Source organism: Augochlora pura, chromosome 2 (genome assembly GCF_028453695.1).
Source record: "Augochlora pura isolate Apur16 chromosome 2, APUR_v2.2.1, whole genome shotgun sequence".
Classification (NCBI taxonomy): domain Eukaryota; kingdom Metazoa; phylum Arthropoda; class Insecta; order Hymenoptera; family Halictidae; genus Augochlora; species Augochlora pura.
The window spans coordinates 21,258,538-21,280,036 of NC_135773.1; the positions used below are offsets into that span (position 1 = coordinate 21,258,538).

General features: G+C 41.8%; 1 protein-coding gene across 1 annotated transcript in view; it reads left to right on the top strand.

Annotated features, from left to right (window-relative positions):
• Positions 1-21,499, top strand: part of LOC144477328 (uncharacterized) — a 106,070-nt gene that overhangs the window by 51,778 nt on the left and 32,793 nt on the right. The window contains exons 3-4 of the mRNA XM_078195012.1: positions 17,908-17,997; positions 19,518-19,648. Of these exons, the coding sequence (XP_078051138.1) occupies positions 17,908-17,997; positions 19,518-19,648 (221 nt within the window). The remainder of the gene's footprint in view (positions 1-17,907; positions 17,998-19,517; positions 19,649-21,499) is intronic.

Genomic DNA, 21,499 nt, shown 5'->3' on the forward strand with positions numbered 1-21,499 from the left:
CAAAAAATAGAATATACAAATGCTGTTGATTCTGTGAATACAATAAGTTGACTGCGATACTGCGAATAACTAACAGAGTAGAGTAATGGATAGGCTAATGCTAACGCTTCTTCTGGCGTGTATTTTATTGGAGCTGTTACTATCGACGTTGAAAGCAGTTTTTTCATGTTATTAGCTGTCACTGAAGGTCCTGACGTAATAACTTTCACCATTGAAGCAGCATCCCTTTTGCCAGATTGTCGTAAACTCGTACTAACCGCAAACGACAATTCCTCTGGCGTGTAATTTTCTGTCAAAGGCAAAATTTTTTGCCTTTTGGATTGATCGGCAACTTCCGAAAAATCTTTTGACGGTCGGTCTTTCCCCTGTCCTTTTCGGAATTCGTGAGATATAAAAACTACAGACTCATTTAGCCATTTCTCATGTCGACATAGAAACAGTTCTACTGACCGGTTACAGTTCTTCCACTTATCGGCAAAATTGCTATTTAAGTTTTTCACCTTGATTTTTACACTTGCGTAAGCATTGTCCTCTTCACTTAATTGATACTTCTCCAAAACGTATGTTAAAACACCAGCATTTTTGCCTTCCATGTTATCTCCTTGACGCCAAATCTCGAAAAGCTCTTGTCTCGATCGACGGACATCGTAACTAAAAAATGCAGTATATTAGTTAATTGCAGGCCATTGCAGTTAATTTTAGTCAAAAACGAATTGATGTGAACTATAGAAGAAATGCTATGAAAAATTTTAGCAGATCCGCGCAGATCTGTGAATTGCGAGACTTTTATATTCTTAGAAATACTAGAATTGCTGCCACATGTCTGATGAAAATTAAGTTACTGCTACTCACAGCTTACAAAATTAATTTATAAATGAAATACAGTCAAATCTTTACGTACCTTTCGATAATTTCATTACCAAATTATTCCACAATATCTTGAATACGAATATATTTACTGAAATGCACAGCACGACGCACTACCGCAGGCAGGCAAATAATGCCGATTTTTCTTGACTTTCATGGTGCCTACGGAAAAACCCTTACGCCAGGTCACTATTTTATGATAGTCATGTAGTTTTCAACTCCCTGGGAGGCACGGGACACCAATATTTATCGATTCTGGCAACATTGGATTTTGAATTTTTATTAGCTAGAATCGCTGTTGGGCCCACTGTGCGTCTGCTGGATTCTTTCTGGCGACACGCCGTTTTAACGGAGATATGCTTTCACGAATTTATCGTCTACATAGTATTGGTGTAACAGTTACGTCATTTTAACCACATTTAGAAATGCTAAATACAATTTTGTGGAAATTCATCGAATGCGAAATTCATTTTATTTAATATGCAGACAATTTTGATTTCGTAGAAAAAGTATAATATATATATATATATATAGGGACTGTGAACTTTTTCTACGAAATCAAAATTGTCTGAATATTAAATAAAATGAATTTCGTATTCGATGAATTTCCACAAAATTGTATTTAGCATTTCTAAATGTTTAAATTTATGTTTCGCTCGCTCGTTATTATTATAAATCGCCAGTGTTCATGCGATATTTTTTATTTAATTATTTATTTCAACGTACTAGCGAGACGAAAGCTTTGCGCTAGAAATTTGGAACAGAAATAGTATCGAACAGACGAGGAGGAACAGGTGAAAATCACTGTCATAATTTTATTTAAAATCTGCAAAAGATATTCAAAGTACAACTGAATACTAGAAGAAATATAATCGATGTTGTAATAATTTTATTTAATATCTGCCAAAAGTATTTAAGGTACGACGGAATACAGGAAGAAATAAAGTAAAAAAAAATATAATTACAGTTATCACAATTTTATTTAAAATGTGCTGAAAATATTTAAAGTACAAAATATTCGCGACGACGCGCTTATTTCTATTAATAAACCGGGAGAAATATAGTATAAATATGATTATTATAACAAAGAAAAGTACAACGATGGAAATGCTTATTGCTGAAAAATTATATAATTGTTGAATTTATCGTTTTCGTGCCTTGTACGCGCGGAACGGCGCGGGTCACGCGTGCGGATCGATACGTATCGAATTAACGTGGAAAAAAAGGCGAGGTATCCGATAGAATAAAAAGCGCGGAGCAATGCGAGGAACACACGAAGCGAATCGGTCGATTCTCCCGGAGGGTAAACGATCGAACCGGCCAAATTAATTCGACCCCGAAAACATCGTGGAAGCATTAGCAGCTTACCCTAAGCTGCCGCCGCCGGTCTGTTACAAGTGTTTTACAGCGTGTTACATGGCGCAGCAAAACTACCCGGCGTCGAGGGTCCCTAATCTACCGAAACATCCCCCGGGATGTATCCAAGCATCGACTGCACTCGGATACGCTCCATTCGCCCTTTCGACTATGTAAACGACCGCGTTACATGTTTCACGCGCTCGATAAATAATTCCCGGGCTGATGCATTTTTCAAGTGCGCCGGCATTCGGGCTCCGGGGCCCCTTAAAGAGCCCTGTACAGTCCGGTTGCTAAGGATCCGTGTAAATTAATATTGCCCTTATAACGACAGCTTCCTGTTCCAAGCAATGGCAGAAACTGTATATTTCGTTTACGAGGATGAGATCGAGCGGACGAGAAACGGTGTTGTTTATTAATATACAACGGATTTTTACTCGGGTCTGTGGGGATTTGTGTAATTTATAGAGATCAAGATTCGAGTTTAATATTTTTTATCGTTTTTGAGAATTACAGCTCAAGAGATTGGAATTTATTGAGCATTTTACTATTTCGAGATTCAGCGTATCTAAGGTTTTCATTTTTAGATAAAATATCATTTATGTATACAATTTTCAGGTTAAGTAATTCTGTGTTACTTCAGTACTTGTAAAATTATTAGATACACGTCGCAGAAATTTTCGCAAGTAAATCCACTTGTAATAATATATAACCTAAAATTGGTTGATCGATTACGAAGTAATAGAAATGTTAAACAAAATTATTAAATATTACTGAATTACTACGAAGCCATTAAAATAGTAAAGTACCAAATAAATGTCCATGTAGCTCTTATACCTTATAATAATAGTAAATAAAAATCCACGTTAAAGAATTCTCTGCATAAAAATCTAGTCTAGATTTAAGCAAATTAATATTAATCTTAATATTGCTCAATTAATATTGATCTTAATATTGCTCAATTAATATTGATCTTAATATTGCTCAATTAATATTGATCTTAATATTAATCAATCAAAGTTGATATAACATCAATTTTAACCGATTAACAGTAAAATCAGTACAGCAGCGGAAGCAGTCGGCAAGTAGTCTCGGTGCAGCCGCAAACCTAACTCCGTCTCGAGAAACGTGACAGGAACAGCCCTGGTAAACTAGCATTTGTCTCGTTAATCATCCGGCTGCTTTCACGGGCTGGCTCGCATTTACGTAAGTTCTCCTTATAAAATGGCAGCCCGGGTCGGAGGAGGGGCGGGAGGCCGAGGAAACCGCGTCTCGCGGAGCGAGGCCAAGACGGGGAGTCGTCTCATTCACCGGGCGACGAGGTAATTTCTCGATGAATCTACGAAAGGGCATTTATCCGTTCGTTCTCCGGTCCGCGAAAAGGGGCGGAAACGAATTTTCAATTACGACGCACAAAGGACCGGGTAATTCGCTGGGTTTAAAACGTCTTCGCGGTGCATAGAGGCCGGGGGACGAACTCGCAGAGCTCGAGAGAGAAAGAGAGAGAGCTAGAGAGCAAGAGATAGAGTGAGAGAGAGATAGAGAGAGAGAGAGAGAGAGAGAGAGAGAGAGAAGCGGATAGATGGCAGAGGGGAGAGCGGGGGAGAGAAACTGCGCCATGAAAAGATTTTCAAATTAAATTTCGAGATTAGTACCCTGGTTTAATACGGACAAGTGACGGCGGAAGACGTCCCAGGGGTGTGCTACGCGCTACCTTCGCCCTCCCCTTGGGACACCATACACACGGGCCACTGTGTGTAACAACGTGACGACGTTCCGACCCACCCTCTCTCCATCCACCTAGCTCGTAACACTTCGCGCGTTTCCATTTGCTCGATGTAAACTCCTCGTGTGTGTTCCGCTCTGCACCCCCCCGCCGCCGCCGCCCTTCGCCGCTCGCGGGACGGTCTTCCAAGCGGGAGCTTCCTGCTCGTCCCGCGTGTCCGGTCGGTCCCGGCTGGACACAATTTCGACGAGTTGCGGGTCGCAGGACCAGATGTGCGGAGGGTGTCGAGGACACCGAACAAACAGCACGCGAAAATTTGCAATTGGGCCGAGTAGATTTGCCACGACGTTTACTTATCCTATGTTATTAGCTCGAAACTTTTTGCTCGCTCTTGGGAGTCCTTTTTGTATCTGTTACGCGATTGGCGGACTGCTTCTCTTTTGTTGGAAACATTTTTCGCGTTTCGATGGCGAAGCACTTTAACCCCTTCGGCACGGCGCGCCGCTATAGTGGCTTTCGCGAATGTCTCGTGCTTTACTGAATTGTTTTATTAATTATTAAAGTAAACAATTAAAGTGAAAGCGTTTATATACGATGCATTAAGAAAAGAATATATGTTATTAATAGCTATATAGTATATGTTACTAATACTGTTATATATGTTATTAATACTATATAACTTCGTTGACTATATGTAGATGTATGGACAAAATTTATATTAAGAATAAATGGTAATTTAGTTATGAAAAACTTTATTTGCGTAAAATCCTGCCGTGCCTAAGAGGTTCGTACTAAATCGATTTTTCGTCGTAGCAACGAATAATTTATCATCCATGCATCAAAGCTCTGTAAGCTCTAATGCTATCATATAACTTTTATATACTATATATAGTTCACGTAGAATAAAATGAAAATAAGATAAGTATTCTTTAACGCTAATGTTATCGAACTGTAACAATGTTAACGCATTTAGTTACTCCACAATGACGCGAATGTTTACGGCCGAACAACCGGTCGGTAAAGTGTTAATTTATTCGAGGAATAGAATTTCTGTTTTTGCAGTTTTAATTATACTGTTCAGAACCGTCTTTGATGAATCTCAAAACAATGGTATTCCAAGGTACTTCATGGTGAATCGTCTCGTTCGTCGATTTGTTGAAATTCGAACTAGTTGAAGGAAATTGTTGTTACTACTTGACTGATCATCACACTAAATTGAAATATATATTTCATTACATCACACCATTTCATTATGATGTAATGATTATATGATGAAATTTTCTGTCAATTTAGAATCAATAAACAACGTTCATACTTAGTGGAACGTATACGAAATTTTCATCACGAGTCTGACTTATTATAACCCAAGTGGTAAGTACTAGAGATTAACAAACGCAAGGAAATATCATACGACAAGCGATGAAAATAGAATATAATTAATAAGCGAAGATTTTTGTGAAAATTCTACACGATGATGCTACAAATGCTGAAAATTCTACACGTACGTGCTCTTAACGAATAAAAATGTGCGCGCATTATATGTATACTAAACGATTGATTATGCTTACGATTACGACTGATCACGTTTACGATTATGATTTATAATTGAAAAATCGTCGGACCAATCGGTTGACGACGCATCGACGAACTATCGAGGAGGATCTCGCCGGTTCGAACCGCAGCTGTCCGATCCTGAATAATCAGAATCACCGGAACTATTCGAACTATTATTCGAGTGTCCTGGTCGTCCGGAACGTGCTGTCCCTTGACAACTTCGGACAAATGGAATTTCGACCGTAGTAGCTATCTTTGGTCAGCCCATCGCTCTGGATTCCTCGACGATACGTCGCAGCCATGTTATAAATCTCTCAAGAAATGCTGTTCTAACGTTCAACATTGAAACGAGCCGGCTCAACAATTTGCCTATTCTTGTAAAATTGCTTTCCATTATTCTACCAACTGTTCCAATATCTAACATTGGAAGCAAAGTTCAAACTACAGTAAAATCGAAGCCATTTAAGGTTTAGCCAAAGGGTTTAACCCTTTGCACTCGAAGCCATTTTAGCTGTAAATCTGAGACAATTTTTCTGGTATACATATATGGTATACATATTTCCATATACATATTTCCATTTTAAGCGACAAAATGCATTTTATATATATATCAAATTAAATCTTGCGATTCATACCAACAGTTTCACGTTTAATAATTTTTCTAAAGAGCTTTGTTGCTATAAAAATTATTTCAGAAGGTGCCAGAATAATTTTAGTGGTGCCTCAGAGTCAAAGGGTTAATTGCATCCTGCTTCGTTTACTATCTTGAGAAGCGAAAGGGCCATAAATCGGAGGACTAATTTTACCGACCGGTCATTCGGTTTTGTAAAAATTTAGCTCGATGTTAAATTTTCGTTTTCATTTGAATTTTATTTATTTCTACTACTATCTAAATAATCTACTATCTAAATAAATTGTATAATAATATTGAAATTTACGGTAGTACAGTCTAACACATTTGTATCAATAATAGATACCTAACTATTGATTATCATGACGATCGATTCACAAGCTACCGATCGGGGGTAAAGGTCGATTTAAAGGCTACCGGTCGACAAACTGTTAAGATCGTGTCAATTAACACGTTCGTCGCCGACAATAAATTAGTCACTAAAATCCCCACATAATTAAAGCGATTTAGTTAATTAAAATAAAACTAAAACGTTCACATTTATCATAGGGGATGACATTAGAACTCTTTCGCATTCGAAAAATCACGGTCGAATTTATTTTGCTCGAATATATGGCAATAAAAATTGTTCAGAAATGAATGTCACCCAGATACGGGTGACGCGATCGTGTTAAATCTCGCGCTGTCGATGCAACGTTTTATCAGCCGTGTGTCTCCAGGATCCGGGAACAACGCGGCGGAGACAATTCACGGGGTGTGCGCGTTGAACGCGACTCCTCGTGGCGCGGGCGTTCCCAGGACGGCATCGGGCACAGGATTAGAATATCAATTATCGAAGAAACACGGGCCGGCGGGTTCTAAGAGGTTTCTATTAGGTGCGAGCAGTCTGGCGCAAGGCAGCCAGCCAGCGAAGGCAAGGCAAGGCCACGGGTTTAAGGTCTTAACAGCTACTAAAGCAAAAGCTCCTTCTGTCTCGCTCTTAAGCACGGAAAACAAGCCGTGTTAGACGAAGGGGTGTATTGAGGGCCGCCATTGGCTATCCAGGCTCCTTTATTGCCGGTTGCCTGGTAACCGGCCTGCCACCAACACACACCGATGGCAACCCACCCCTGTGTAACCACCCTGGAACCCGACAGCATCGCGCACACCCTCGCTTAGGAACAGCAACTCGCAACCACCACCACCACCGCCGCCGCCGCCGTCTCTCGCTCGCCACCCTCTCCGCGATGCTCCACGAGCGCTCCAACTCACACAACCGCCTACAAACACACACACACATATAAAGGATATACACAAGCAAGTTTTCTCGACTTCTCGACGAGCCGCGCGCACACGTACACACTCGCGTAAACGACCGGTCGTGAGGACGTGCGATGGAATCTTCGTGTAATCGCCGACTCTCTGCCACTGTGTGCGCGTGCACGCGCGTTTGCGTGCAAGCTCGCGCACACACACACACACAAACTCGCGAGTACACGCTTGAAACAACCCCCGACGTGTCTCCGAGTGTACGTACGCATGGCGTGAATATATTTAGCGGGGAAACTACCACTGTTTTCGCGGCGAGAGGGTGTTTCGAGAGCCGGTTTGCTACTCCCGGTGTGGTGCGCCTGTGTCGTCGTCGTCGTCTCTCTCTCTCCCCCCCTCTCTCTCTCTCTCTCTCTCTCTCTCTCTCTCTCTCTCTCTCTCTCTCTCTCTGTGTATACGCACAAAGTCCGCGCGGCTTCCTGGTCCAGAGGCGACCACAAAGTTTTCTCTGATGCCGCCGGATTTCTTCCTTTAATCGCCGATCGGGGGGACGGGGGGCCGGCGGGATACTTTGTCGGGTGATTGTGCACCGCGAGCGGTTACCGCGACGCCGACGCCGCCGCCGACGCCGCCTGCAAGATGATCGCGGCGAACACGGGGGTGTGAAAATTGGTTGGGGCGAGCACCGCGCTCTCTGCAACGGCTCCGACGCTTGACTTTGTGTTTCGGGTGTATGGTTTCATCGCTTGATGCTTGCCGCGGAGAAACGCCGCTGCACTTCCGAGAGGGAAATATTTCTGGAACTTCGTTTTTGGTATTAAGTACCCCGCGGGTAGGCGACGGTGTGGTCTAAGAGGGTGGCGTAGGAAACAATTTCGTGGTTGATGACGGTTTTGAACTTGGGGTTGACTTACTTTATTGTTACTGTATAGATGTCGTTGGACTTCTTTCGAACGTGGACAGTGAAATGCTCAACGAGATAATTTCTAGAGACTTTTATTGTCTAAGAATACGGTGTTCGTAATTGTGGGTGGAAAAATAATCGTTCTTTGCACTATCGCTCCTTTCATGATGTTATTTATTTTCAATGCAATTATTTTCTCCTATATTGTCTTCACTTTCCTTCGTTCCTATACTTTGGTGACAGAAGAATTTATTTTCACTTCGACGTAGAAGAAATTAATAATATTCGTATTTAGTTGAGTTTGCATAAAATCTTCACCGCGACTAGTTATTATATTTCATATAAATATTATTTATTATAGTGCACGGGGTTCGATAGAAACACGGAAATGTTTCAATTATTATTGTATATATAAATACTACTATATATACAAATATTATTGTATATAGTATATAATTCGATTTATATGAATTTCTAGACATCGAGGAATAGTTGCAAATCGCTAATGAACTTTAATGTTTAGTCATATACTAGAATTAGGATGTCCCCTGAGAGGAGACAACGGAGTGCAAAGGGTTAAATATAGTAGCTGATATCTTTGATAAGGTACGATTTTATCACAATCGTTAAATCATGTATATACAGCTAAGAATCCCGGTATTTCTGTTTCCCTAATTGTTTGAACAGAAAATAAAATAATAAAATAATTAAACGAGTATAACTTCTTCGATCGTAACAATTTCCGAAAAGAAGAAGACAAATCACATTAAAAGTGTACCTAAAATTTTATTCCAACTGTAACAAGGGAAATTACGTTCACACTTAACCTCTTAGACACGACGGACCATTATAGTAGCTTTCGCAGATGTTTCGTGCTTTACACAATTATATTATTATTTATTAAAATAAACGATTAAAGTGGAATATACTAAGAAAAAAATCAATATAGTTAATGCTATATACATAGCTATACCAAAAATATATATATTAAGATAAATGGTACTTGAATCTTGAAAAATTTCATTCTGGACACATAGGACATTACTGTAAATCTCGATCATAAGTTCGACTCGTCGAAAATACAACAGGGATTAGGTTAACTCTATCTAACTCTTCCACAACTTGCAAAACTTTACCCGCCAAACTCGAGTTAGGGAATTTTCTACGCAAAAGTTCGTCGTGTCGACTGACCGTTCGAACCATAAACTTCCCGCACCAGATACATCTCTCCCAAATGGCAACTTCAATGGCCCAAGCTCCTCAAGATATCCCTTGCCAATCAGGAGCAAATCGTCCAATCAACGCCTCCCCGCGACGCCCCGCATTCAATCCAATAAATCATTCGAGCCGTGCGAGAGAGCCGCCGCCGCCGCCACCGCCGCGACACCGTCCGAATCCGGTCTTAATCTTGCGGGTTCCTCTCGTCGAGGAGATTAAAAACAATTGGTTCTGAAGTGGCTGTATGCGCAAATACGTCGTCGCGTCCTCTCTCTCTCTCTCTCTCTCTCTCTCTCTCTCTCTCACTCTCCCTTGGCCGCGGATCCCCGGGGGAGGTTCCGACATCCCACGATATTCGAGAGCACTACGAACGGATTAGATCCAGGACAAATTAGTGTGAGGCTAGAAAGAGACGGAGAAGTTACAGGGGGAAGGAGGTAGAAAGAGAGGGGGGCGGGCGGCGGCGGGATGGAGACGTGTCCTGGGCACCCCGAACACGGGCCAGAGGGCAAACGCGTTTCCCCGTTGGTCCCGTAATAGCTAACTGGATTTGATTAATCGATTCGGTTACAGTCGCCTCCTTAGCCATCGCGACGCTTCCTGTGTCGCGTCTAATATCGATCATTCCACCGCGCGCCAAACGGAGCCGCAACGTCGAAAACAAGCCGGGCTGAATTACGATGTTTCGCGATCGATCTTGGGGCGTTCTTTTCCCAAGATCGCGTGACGCGGGACGCCGGCGTCCCTCGCCGTATCTCATTTCCACGGGAAAAATATCGCTCGAGGTTGCGTTCCCTTCTTCGCGAGGGAGGGAGTTCAAAAATTTTTAGGCGGACGGTGAAGGGATGACGGGCGAAGGAAGGTGTATTAACTTGTTCGCGCTTTAGCGAGGAGTAGGAAAGAGCAGATATGGAGGTAGCTGCGACAGATGTTTGGTGTTCGTGCTGTGATTTCGACCTGGTTGAAATTTCGCAGCAGTTATCTGTGGATTGAGCTGTAAAATATTAGTAGCTGGATTACCAGTTCTACTTGTAGAATGTGCTCGATAGATGAATACTTCGTCCATTGTTCTTACCGGTAATTACCCCTTGGTATTTGATGTAACCCTGGAGAGCATTCTTTGATAAATAATATTAATTCGTATTTATGCTGTAATTCGTTCTCATCGAAATTTCGTTGAGCTGTACAGTGCTATATTACCATTTCTGCTTGTACAATATGCTTGACAGATAAATATTTCATCCGTTGTTCTTACCAGTAATTGCCTTCTGGCATTCGATGGAAGCCCAGAGGAACATTCTTCATTAAATAAAATTAATTCGTATTTATGCTGTGATTCGTCCTGGTCGCAATTTCTTTGCGATTATCCATGAATTGAGCTGTACAGTGCCAGATTACCATTTCTACGTGCACAATATACGTGTCAGATAAAAGCTTCATCCATTGAATATCACAGTGGCATCATTAACCTTTTACGCACGGCTGGATTTTGCGAAAATAAAGTTTTTCATAACTAAATTACCATTTCTTCTTAATATGTATTTTTTCAGTATATCTATATATAGTATTAATTACGTACATTCTTTTCTTTATGTACTGTACATACACACTCTCACTTTAATCGTTTACTTTAATAATTAGTAAAACAATTGAGTAAAGCAGGAGACATTCGCGAAAGCCACTATAGTGGCGCGCCTAAGAGGTTAAACATACTGTGTTTTATGAGCAAACAGCTATCCTTTTTAGAGACTAAAAAGTTCCTTCATCAGTTTAAGGAAACAGGAGCATCATAAATCAAAGGATAAACAACCTTACTACTTACTTCTTCCAATAATATAACCCTATTTTCTAATGCTTATAAATCGCATACACATTAATTCATGGCAGCTAATAAACGTCTAAACACGTCTGAACATCTGTTAAAGCGCGTCCACGCTGGCATTAGCTTCCCGACGACTGCCATCTCATACAAGAGTCATATAACCCGTCGAACAATGGGAAATTGTGGAGCGCGAGGTCTCGAACGCGCTCCGGCAGCTCGATTTCCCTCGGCTGATTAGCGGCCGCCGTTCTCGTGATCGGGTTCTTCGGGGATCGCGTGGCGACGGTTCCCGGTAAATAAGCGTACTTAAAAACCCCGAGCGCAGAAAGCAACGCGCTGCCGGGGCGGCGTAAAGAGGCCTCTCCTACGATCTCGAGGAACAATGGACTCGCGCGAGTTTCCGCGCGTTGTCTTCGAGCTGCGCGAGCTTCAAATATTTATTTTTGCCGCGGGAAAAAATGTTTCGCCGAAAACGAGGGTGCGGAAGTATGGCTGTCTGTGCGCGCACGAATGATCCTTATCTGCTCGTTCTGTTTTCGATTTGATTGCCGATTTTGTCGTCGATTTTGTCGCCGATTTTGTCGTCGATTTCGTCGCCGATTTTGTCGCCGATTTTGTCGTCGATTTTGTCGACGATTTTTTCGCCGATTAACCATTCGCCAGGCGGGCTGATAAATATAGAGCGAGGAGTCATTTGATAAGCGAGCCGAGAAGGACGCGGCGTAGAAGAGCGTGTCTAAGAAATGTTGGATAAAATTAAGCCAGCAGCTCGCCTGAATCGGCTGAATGCCACCGACGCTTCCTCATTAAGTTCTTCGTCTTGGCGAGCTGCGTGAAAATTCCGCCCTTCCCCTCGCGAGGGGCGCGCGCGCGCGCAGATCACCGGCGGTCTGATAGCGTTTGTGAAATCCTCGCGGACGAAGGAGGCATTATTAGTCTCCGCGCGAATTTTCTCGTTGATTACGGTATTTATGTCCTCGCGACGTTCTCGGAATCTTCGAATCATTTTTCGACGGCACTTCTTCTGTCGCTGCTTTTTTAAAGAGTTTTCTTTCATCCACTGAAAAAACATTCGCTATTTTCTGAAATTTGTATAGTACCCTCGAACACGAGGAATTCCTTTTGGACCGTCTTTATAATTTTTCAGGATAATGTCTCGATTTAACTTGGTCAATGATTTTCGCAGTTCTCATGGGGATATAATTAATGTTAATTAAACGTACAGAATAATCATTTAAAATATCAATGCATTATTACAATAGCGCATTTGCATTTCTCCAAAACGTGATCTTTAAATGAAGATGTTGTGCTTCAATTGTAATCAATTGAAGCAATGAAGAAAACGGAGCGAAATATACTTTTAAATCTTGTCAGAATATCAATTCATTATTACAGCAGCGCATTCGCATTTCTCCAAAACGTGATCTTTAAATGAAGATATTTACTCCAACTATAATCAATTGTAATAAACGAAGACAAAACGAAGAGTCTTCGAAGTAAACGAAGAAAAATATACTTTTAAATCGTATTATTTTTGCTCCATTTCTCTTACCCATTTCTGTTGCAAGTGCATAACATTCAACTCGTCATCGTCATCATTTCGTTTTATTAACCACTTCGGTACGAGCGTCGACTATAGTCGACGGCCACCGATGAACACGCACAGCCGAGTGTCGACTATAGTCGACGGCCGTGATATGAACGCACACGGCCGAGCATCGACTATAGTCGACTATAGTCGACTGCCAAGAACTTTTGCCTTATCTCTACAAATGCAGTGTTTACGTCCAGAAATACACATAAATAAGCTTTTCTCGTCAAAGATCTGTAAAAGAGCAAAACGGATTCACTGTCGATGCACGAAGTAGCATGCGCATGGTGAGTGCCGGCTGTGGGCACAGTTTCGTGGCCGATACGCGCCGTACCGAAGTGGTTAACTTTCAAATAAGCGTTGCCAATGGCGACAAAGCGCGCGGTCTTTTGGCATCGAGGAACCATGCCCAAAAAGCAGGAAAGCACAATGAGAACAAAAACGCGCGGGGATGAGACGCGTACCATTGACGGACAACTAAGAACAAACAATGGTTTTTAGAAGTCGTCGTTCGTCATTCTCGCGGGCCGTGTGTCCTCCGCCGCGCGGCGGCGTGGCTGCTCGCCTCGAAATTCGTCGGAATTCCCCTTCTTTTCATTCTTCTTTTTTTTCGGGCTTCTTTGCCCTTTTTCGACGCCCACGCGGTCGGAAAACTAGCCTCAGACGTATTTTCCACGCGAGCCGAGGACCTCGCTTCTCCCCTTCGCGGCACAGTAATTTACGCTGGCGCAACTTTTATTCTCGCGCAACTTATACCATGTTTTCCACCGATTGAATGAAACCTCGAATTCGCGGAGCTACGCTGAAACGAGAAATGTCACAATTACGCGGAACGGGAACAATTTTCCGTTGCTGCAGTCGCCGGTGGATTGAAATTAACACAATAATATCGCTCCGCTTCGCAGTTCGCGACCAACATGGACCAACTTGTATTTTATAAACAATCGATGTGGGAGCAAGTTCGTGAAATTGGAACGGCCTGCGAATAAGTTTTCCTTAAAGCGAGCCGGGGATCTTTCTATTTTTTAGAATATAATAGGAATTTTGTCAAGGTTATGTTATCAGAATTTTATGCGAGTGAGTCAGAAATGCGCCTAATTTTCTGCAGCAGGGTTTCTCGTCTCAGCTGCCCACCATGCGGTTCTCTGAATTAAGTGCTATGACTTCTATCGATTCATGGATTGCCTCAAAAGACGACTTGTTTTTCCGACGCGGAATTCTTTCACTGCCAGAAAGTTGGGAGAAAGTGGTCTCCAGTAATGGGCAATACTTTGAGTGAACTGACTTTGAACGTTATATTTTAAATAAAGCTTCTATTTTGGGACGAAAGCAGCGAGAACTTATTCAAGTTCCTAATAGTGCGCCAACTGGCACGGAGCTTTTCGCAGATCGGCTCGCGACGATTCGGTCGCCCCTTCGACGGGGTTCAACCGAGCACGAGGCGCGTTAAACGCGCGCGCGAGCGTGCACACGAGCTGCCACAGGTGTGGTGAGAGGGCTAACGTCGAGGTCCAGGCATGCAGGCGTGCAGGCGTGCGAGCAGGTAGACAGGCACTCTCGGGCTCGCGTAGAAATGATTTCCATCGAAGAAGTAGGACGAGCGAGAGGCGAACGGAGGCGGCGCTCGCACGCGTGTGACGTCAGAAATGCGTTTCGGGGTCCAATTAGTCGAAGGACACGTATAATTGGAATTAAGCTCTTAATTAATAGTTAATTAGCCGCCGGTAGTGCCGGCACCAGCCGATTGCCAGCGCGAGCAACAACTGTAGTAACGAGTTAGCCCCGGGGAGAGAGGGTTTCATTGTGGAGCGCCGGCGTGCGCGCGCCACGGAGCCGGTTTCCTCGCTCGTTAATTCGAAATTAATTTATAATTGATAATTATTTTCGGGCCACGGGTCCTGCCCGCCCGCTCAGCCGAGCCTTTCTAAATCGCCGCGCCCTCTGCTCGCCTCGCCTCGCCTCGCGGAAAATTACCATTTAGCCGACGTCCGCGCGTCGCTCGGCACAGTCGCGGCCCATTCGGATCTTCTGGTTTCTCAAAAAATCACCGGAACGACAAACGGAATGGTTAGATTCGGAATCGTTACGCTTCGGTCTAAGTTAAACAAGTAACGCTCGACGATCTTCCAGCGATTTTTCTGAATAAATAAATTATCAGCGTGTATGGAAGTTCCTGTTTTCGCATCATTCATAAAACACTGAATAAATACGAAATTCCCTTTCTTTGATAGAAAATTTCTTTGGATTGAAGAAAAAGGAACTACTCCCTAAATATCTGTATAATTTTAAAAACATATTATATGGTTTACTATGTTTTTTAATCTAACTTCATACAGGCCATACAGTAATTCACACGTCAGGAAAATTTCTACTTAAATTGTGAATTCATCGTTCATCTATATGTGAAAATTCACGTTTCCTCTGTATAATTTGTATAGTCATATATTTATTTCATAGCTATTTATCATTTTTATATATTTATGTCATAGATTTAGATCATTAATATAGAAGCGTTCTGGTGTTTTACAAATTCGTTCACGACACAGACGCGTGAAATTCAGCAGTCTGATCATGAAATAAAAATTGTTTAATTTATTATATTCTTTACGATGAAAAAGAAACGATCAAGAGCGAGAAAAGATCCTCTTTCTTGTACGTAACCGAGACGATCGTCGATAAGAAGAACAGACTACTTCTCGGTTAGAAATCCTAGTAAAGCCGCGGTGCCATGTGAACGCAGCGGTAGAGATAGCTTCTCTTTCAATGTTTCCACGCTGTTTGAGACTACTCTATCGAACCAGAACTCGATGGACTGCTACTGGTAATACATTTTCTAGCCATTTTCTCCGAGATCTCGAGCAGCAAATCCGCTCGGCGATGGCTCGCCTGCAACGCGAAAATTGTATCCTGTTAACTTTCGGATGATAGGACTTATCAACAAAAAATCACAAACCTAATTCATAATTTTCGAGCAGCTATTTATTTTAGCTGAAAATGCTATTTTGAAAATCCTGATAATATTCTTATCGAAATCTCGTCATAAACCCCTAACCTAATTCATAATTTTCTGATAACTATTTATGTTAGATATAATATAGAGAATGCTATTTTGATAATCCTGATGATATTCTTATCGAAATCTCGTCACAAACCCCTAACCTAATTCATAATTTTCTGATAGTTATTTATTTTAGGTATAATATAGAAAATGCTATTTCAAAAATCTTGATATTTCCACAATTTTTCTTAGAAAATTCTTTCAATTATACAGTCTTTTACATACGAAATTATTAAATGGATATCACGATTGAAGCATAAATTGTAATACAAATGGTAGAATGTCTAAATAAATCCAGTCCACATAACCTGACATAACCTTACCATTCTTCCAAAGCATAAATATCACATATCTTCTTTCCTTATAGATATATTTAACTGTACGATAATTAAATATTTATTATAGTATAAATATATCTGTATACATATATGTATACATTCAAAGTTACATTCAATTTTTTAATTGCAATTTTTAAAACGCCACTGTTCGAGCTCGGTAGGTTTAACTTGTAAAAATGCTTTGTTAACGCATTGTACACAAGCGTCTATCACTATAGTCTAGTTAAATCCATTCCTCGCACACCTTAAAAAACCTAGGAGAACGCGCGTCGGACAGCTGAATATCGCGTGGACAAACGAGAGTCTGGATTCGTCCGATCGCCAACAGCTAGAAAAAAAAGAGTATGTTTAATCGGAATCGAACGGAAGAGAGAGGTTTGATGAGGTAGAACGCGTGGATTCGGCCAGGATAATTTGCGCGCGGGTTGCGCGCGTGGTCTCGATTCATTGGCAAGTCAGGTATAATGGGTAATTTGATCCGCGAGGTGTTTGAACGGGGCCGAACAAAGCGGCGTGTGTAATTATCAATTACAGCCGCGGCGGTATGAAATAATGAGCTCCCTGGCCGATGGTTGCGCGCGCTGTTGCCGGCCATCAGCGACGGATTTTTTCGCGAAAGAAGATACGCCCCTGCATAATATTCTATTATTTCAACTACGTTGGCCTTCTCGGTGTACACCTGAAATGGAACCCGATAGAAAACGAAGGGAAAAAAGTTCGCTCGTTAATGAAAATTGAAATAATGAACTCAGAACACCAATTTGCACTTCCGCGGGGGCTATCATTACTCAAAAGATTGCGTGTGACGATCCCGTCGGTGCTCATTATTATTCAAATTTAAGAATCCTTTTATTCTTCGAATCGAACCTCCGCCGACTGTGTAATTATTTTCCAACATGGCTGCGGAAAGCGGCTATGGAGAAGATGTAGGGATTGTAGTTGGATCGCGATGTTTTGTGATTTGATTGAGAACTAATAAATCCATTTGATGATGAATTACAAAATGCGCATTGGAATAAAATATCTGTAGATTTTATAGGAGATAATAAATAACTCTGGGATAATTCTATTATTACTAGCTAAGATACTGTCAGACACAAAAATATTTGTTTCGATCTTCGTGTTGCCTAAAACAGTTAAATGCACAAAGTAGTACAAGAACGTACTACGCTATAACAGAGTATAAATTTTAGATGGCACAAATACTTGGTATATATCATAAATATTTAATACACATCGTTCTTTATACAATGAATGAAATCGCTAATTGTAACAAAAGTATTCGGATGTTATAAAAATCACGTAATTGCTGCGATAATTTTTACCAATTTGCTAAAGCATAGTAGAATATATTAAAACACCGAAATAAAGTTATGCAGTAGCCGGAATAATTTTGCGACCGACCGTAGCCGCGAAAGAATTCATAGACTAATACAACTAATTTAAAATGATTCTAAAAACGAAACTTACCGAAAAAATGAACATCGAAACAGCGTTCGCTGGACAATGAAGTTCAAGGCTGTTTCACAAATCCTCGCGCAGGATGCACGAGAGAGAGAGAGAGAGCCGCTAACGTGGTCCGTTCTGTTTGCAGGAGTGGGGCACAACATAGATTCAGGAAAGGATTTCACGGTCGACGGTCTCTCCGGTTTCAGCAAAAAGAAGAAGAAGAAGCGCCGTCATAGGTGAGTATCTCACACGCACTTCAACCGTGAAATTTTCCATGCCATGTTCTCTTGCCCACGGCCGCGTTCCTCTGTTTTCGAAGCACGCGCGACCAAGCGCCGCCATTAACAGCCAGAACACTCGCGCCATTCCGTAAAGATACGACGGCCGAAGTCGGCGCGATAGACGGGCGAGCAAATAATTAATAAACGTTCGTGGAATCCCGTCGTCGTTACTCTCTCGATTAGTCGACAACAATTGCTAGTCGCTTAGTTTCGAACAATGATTCGTTTTCGGACTCGCGCGTCTCTGCGCAGAGTTATGGCACACGACTGTCGCCACTATGTTTCACTTTAGTCTGCTAATCTGACGGAAGAAATTTTTAACCACTTAGCTGCGTCAATTTATTTTAAAGATAAATTTTGTTATGCGTTTTATCGATCATAATAAGGGTAGTTTCGACGACAATTGTTCTGGAATTATTCTAAATCGTGCGAAATTTATGAATATAGTTTCGTAAGCATTTTAATCAAGATCGTAGGAGAAGTATTTTTCTTATAAAATATAAAATTGATATTTCCTTGTGACGTGTATACTCGTCGTACGCAGCTAACAGGTTAATCGTTTATATAACACAGATATTATTCGATAACTTAGCGTAACTTAGTATAATTTAATGTGAACTGTGAAGCAGCGATTTATAAATATAGAAAAGCGTTTTACACGCAGTTGTACGTTCCGAACAACGGTCCACAGCGGGTGGAGTGTTAAGAATACCGGATACACTTGTAAAATCGTGGCGACAGTTACGTGCTGCAGCCTCTGTGCGTGTATCGTTTCAGACTTTTCATCGTGTAATCGCCGGAGTCGGCTGGTAACGAGTTTTCAGCTATTTTGAAGTGACAGACAATCCGAACGCAATCACGGCTCGCCGATAATTGCGTGCCAGACGGGCGGACCTCGGCTCGAATGATCGTTAAAAATATAATTATGGCGTCGAATCGATTCGATCGGATGTTTCGATTTATCGTCGCGAGACGTAAGAAATGCATCCTTATCGTTTTCGACGAACGTGTAGAACGTTGCTTCAATGGAGATCGTACAGAGATACTTCGGTTAGTCCGAGCAGCTCTATTTATTGAATGCTGTCGATGATCTCTGCTAAATTAATTTTATCTAATTCAAGTATAGATGTCTATATGATATGTCTAGAGATATTCGATGAAATATATTAATTCGATGAAATATATTAATTCGATGAAATATATTAATTCGATGAAATATATTAATTCGATTAAATATATTAATTCGATTAAAGCTATTAATTCGAGTAAATATGTTATTTCAATTGAGCATCTCAATTCGATTAAATATATTAATTCGCTGAAAGATATTCGATTAAATCGCTCGCGAACGTTCGTAATCCTTCGAGTAACGTCACGCGAACGCGAACGTCGGGTTCTGTCGGTTGGTCCGCGTGTGTATGCTAGGTTTAAGGGAAAAACTGTAATGGCATATAACTAGGTTCATACGGTTGTTGCTCCAGGACGATCTTCACGTCGCAACAGCTGGAGGAGCTGGAGGCAGCGTTCAAAGAGGCCCATTATCCTGACGTCTATGCTCGCGAGATGCTCAGTCTCCGAACCGATCTGCCCGAAGACAGGATACAGGTGAGCGAAAATCAAAAGACCTATGAAACCCGACCTCGCGACCTACGAATCAGAGAGGCTCGATACCCTCCACCACCAACCACCAACCACCACCGACCACCACCATCGTCATCGCCTTGTGAAATTCGCAACTCAGTGGTATCGTGTTTCCCCCGTTTCACGAACCCCCGTGAACCGATCGAACCAGTCAAAGGATACTTTCTTCGTTTACTCCCCCCCTCCCCTCCATTCACGGCGCCCCGCCGATTCGTTCGATGGGGTCGTCGAACTTATTAGTCCATCTAATTCCGAATTTATTTGTTGAAACGCGATACAAAGTCCATCGTCGAAACAAGCATCGAACAAACGTCGTTCATGTACAAATTCGTGCATTTCTTTTCGGTAATTGTATTCGGTGAATTACTTTGTCGTTACGAGTCATTTGTAATTTAGTTCTTTAGCTGGTGGACGATCAACTTAATACCGCAGAGGGTTGATCATTTTTAATAGAGAATCAATTGTCCACATTGACTGCCATGCCGCGTAAGAAACTTAACGCTATATTTAATTTCGCTTGATCGAGATCTCGATTTTATTCAAGCGAAAACATGGTACGGTTTCTGTTTAATTTTTAATAAGGAGTTTCAATGTTCATAACGAGCAATTTCTAGTGTAGGACTCGCAGTTAAACTGTCTCCTTTTACTTGAATTAATTTATATTCTATCGAGCACACGACCGAATCGCATATATAAACTGAAGGCTAACTTGTTGCGTTATTCGATAAGAATGTTAAAATAATAATTGAAATAATTCAATGAACAACATGTGACATTGAGACTTTGGTGGAAATACCATAACCATTCCGGGTCTACCATACTGAAAGTACTAATTATACACAATTAACCCTTTGCACTCGAGTGTCGCCTCTGAGGCGCCAATGAAAATTGTTATATCATTTTCAAAATAATTTTAACATTATTAAAGACCATTCTATTTAGAAGACTGTTAAAAGCGTGGCAGTTTCACAATTTCATAAATATTAAAATATTAAGATATAAATATTCTCAATTCGTATTCATGAATTGTACTAAATCGTATAAAATTGAAATGCAGCTGATTAAAATAGCTATTCTGGATCTTAAAACGGCCTCGAGCGCAAAGGGATGAACACGCGTTACGCAGCGAGTCGAAGAACGAATTAATATCTCGCGGCGACGAACATTGGAATTTCAGAAAACGCAGAAACCGAGCAGCTTCGCACAGAATCGAATCGATCGGTATACGTAACGAAAGCGTCGATCATCCGGCGCGATTCAGAGTGCTCGCTCAATTTGACGCTCGCCGTTTCGCTGTTTATGGACGAAAATATTGGATCGAAGAATAGGGGGGGCGCCGCAGAGTGGCGCGCGACCGCGTGGCTCTCGCAGTTTGTTAAATTCGTTTCCCGTGCGAATCGTAATGGCGGTGGAGTAGATCGCGGAAGCTAGACACGATTAAATGGGTCCATTTTCCGCGGTAAATCGCATGGCGTTCGAAAGTGCTTGTTTTGCGAATGACGCGGGCGCACGCCTGTTAAACCGGCCGCACAATGCGATTTCTTCCGCGTCGCGTCGTCGTCGTGAATCGCGGTGGCGCGCGATATCTCGAACGAGCGATATGCATAAACGCGAGAAAACAAAAAAAAAAAAGAAAAAAGAAGAAGAAGACGAAGAAATGCCGAACTCGTTTTCTCGCCGCGTTGAAGCCTTTGTTTTCCGGCGAACGGTGTCGGGGCGGACATTTTGCCCAGGCCGGGCCACCGAGCCTCGCAAACGCATAATTCGCTATTAAACCCCGCAATCCGCCGTTATACCTCGCCTCTCTTCCCTTCC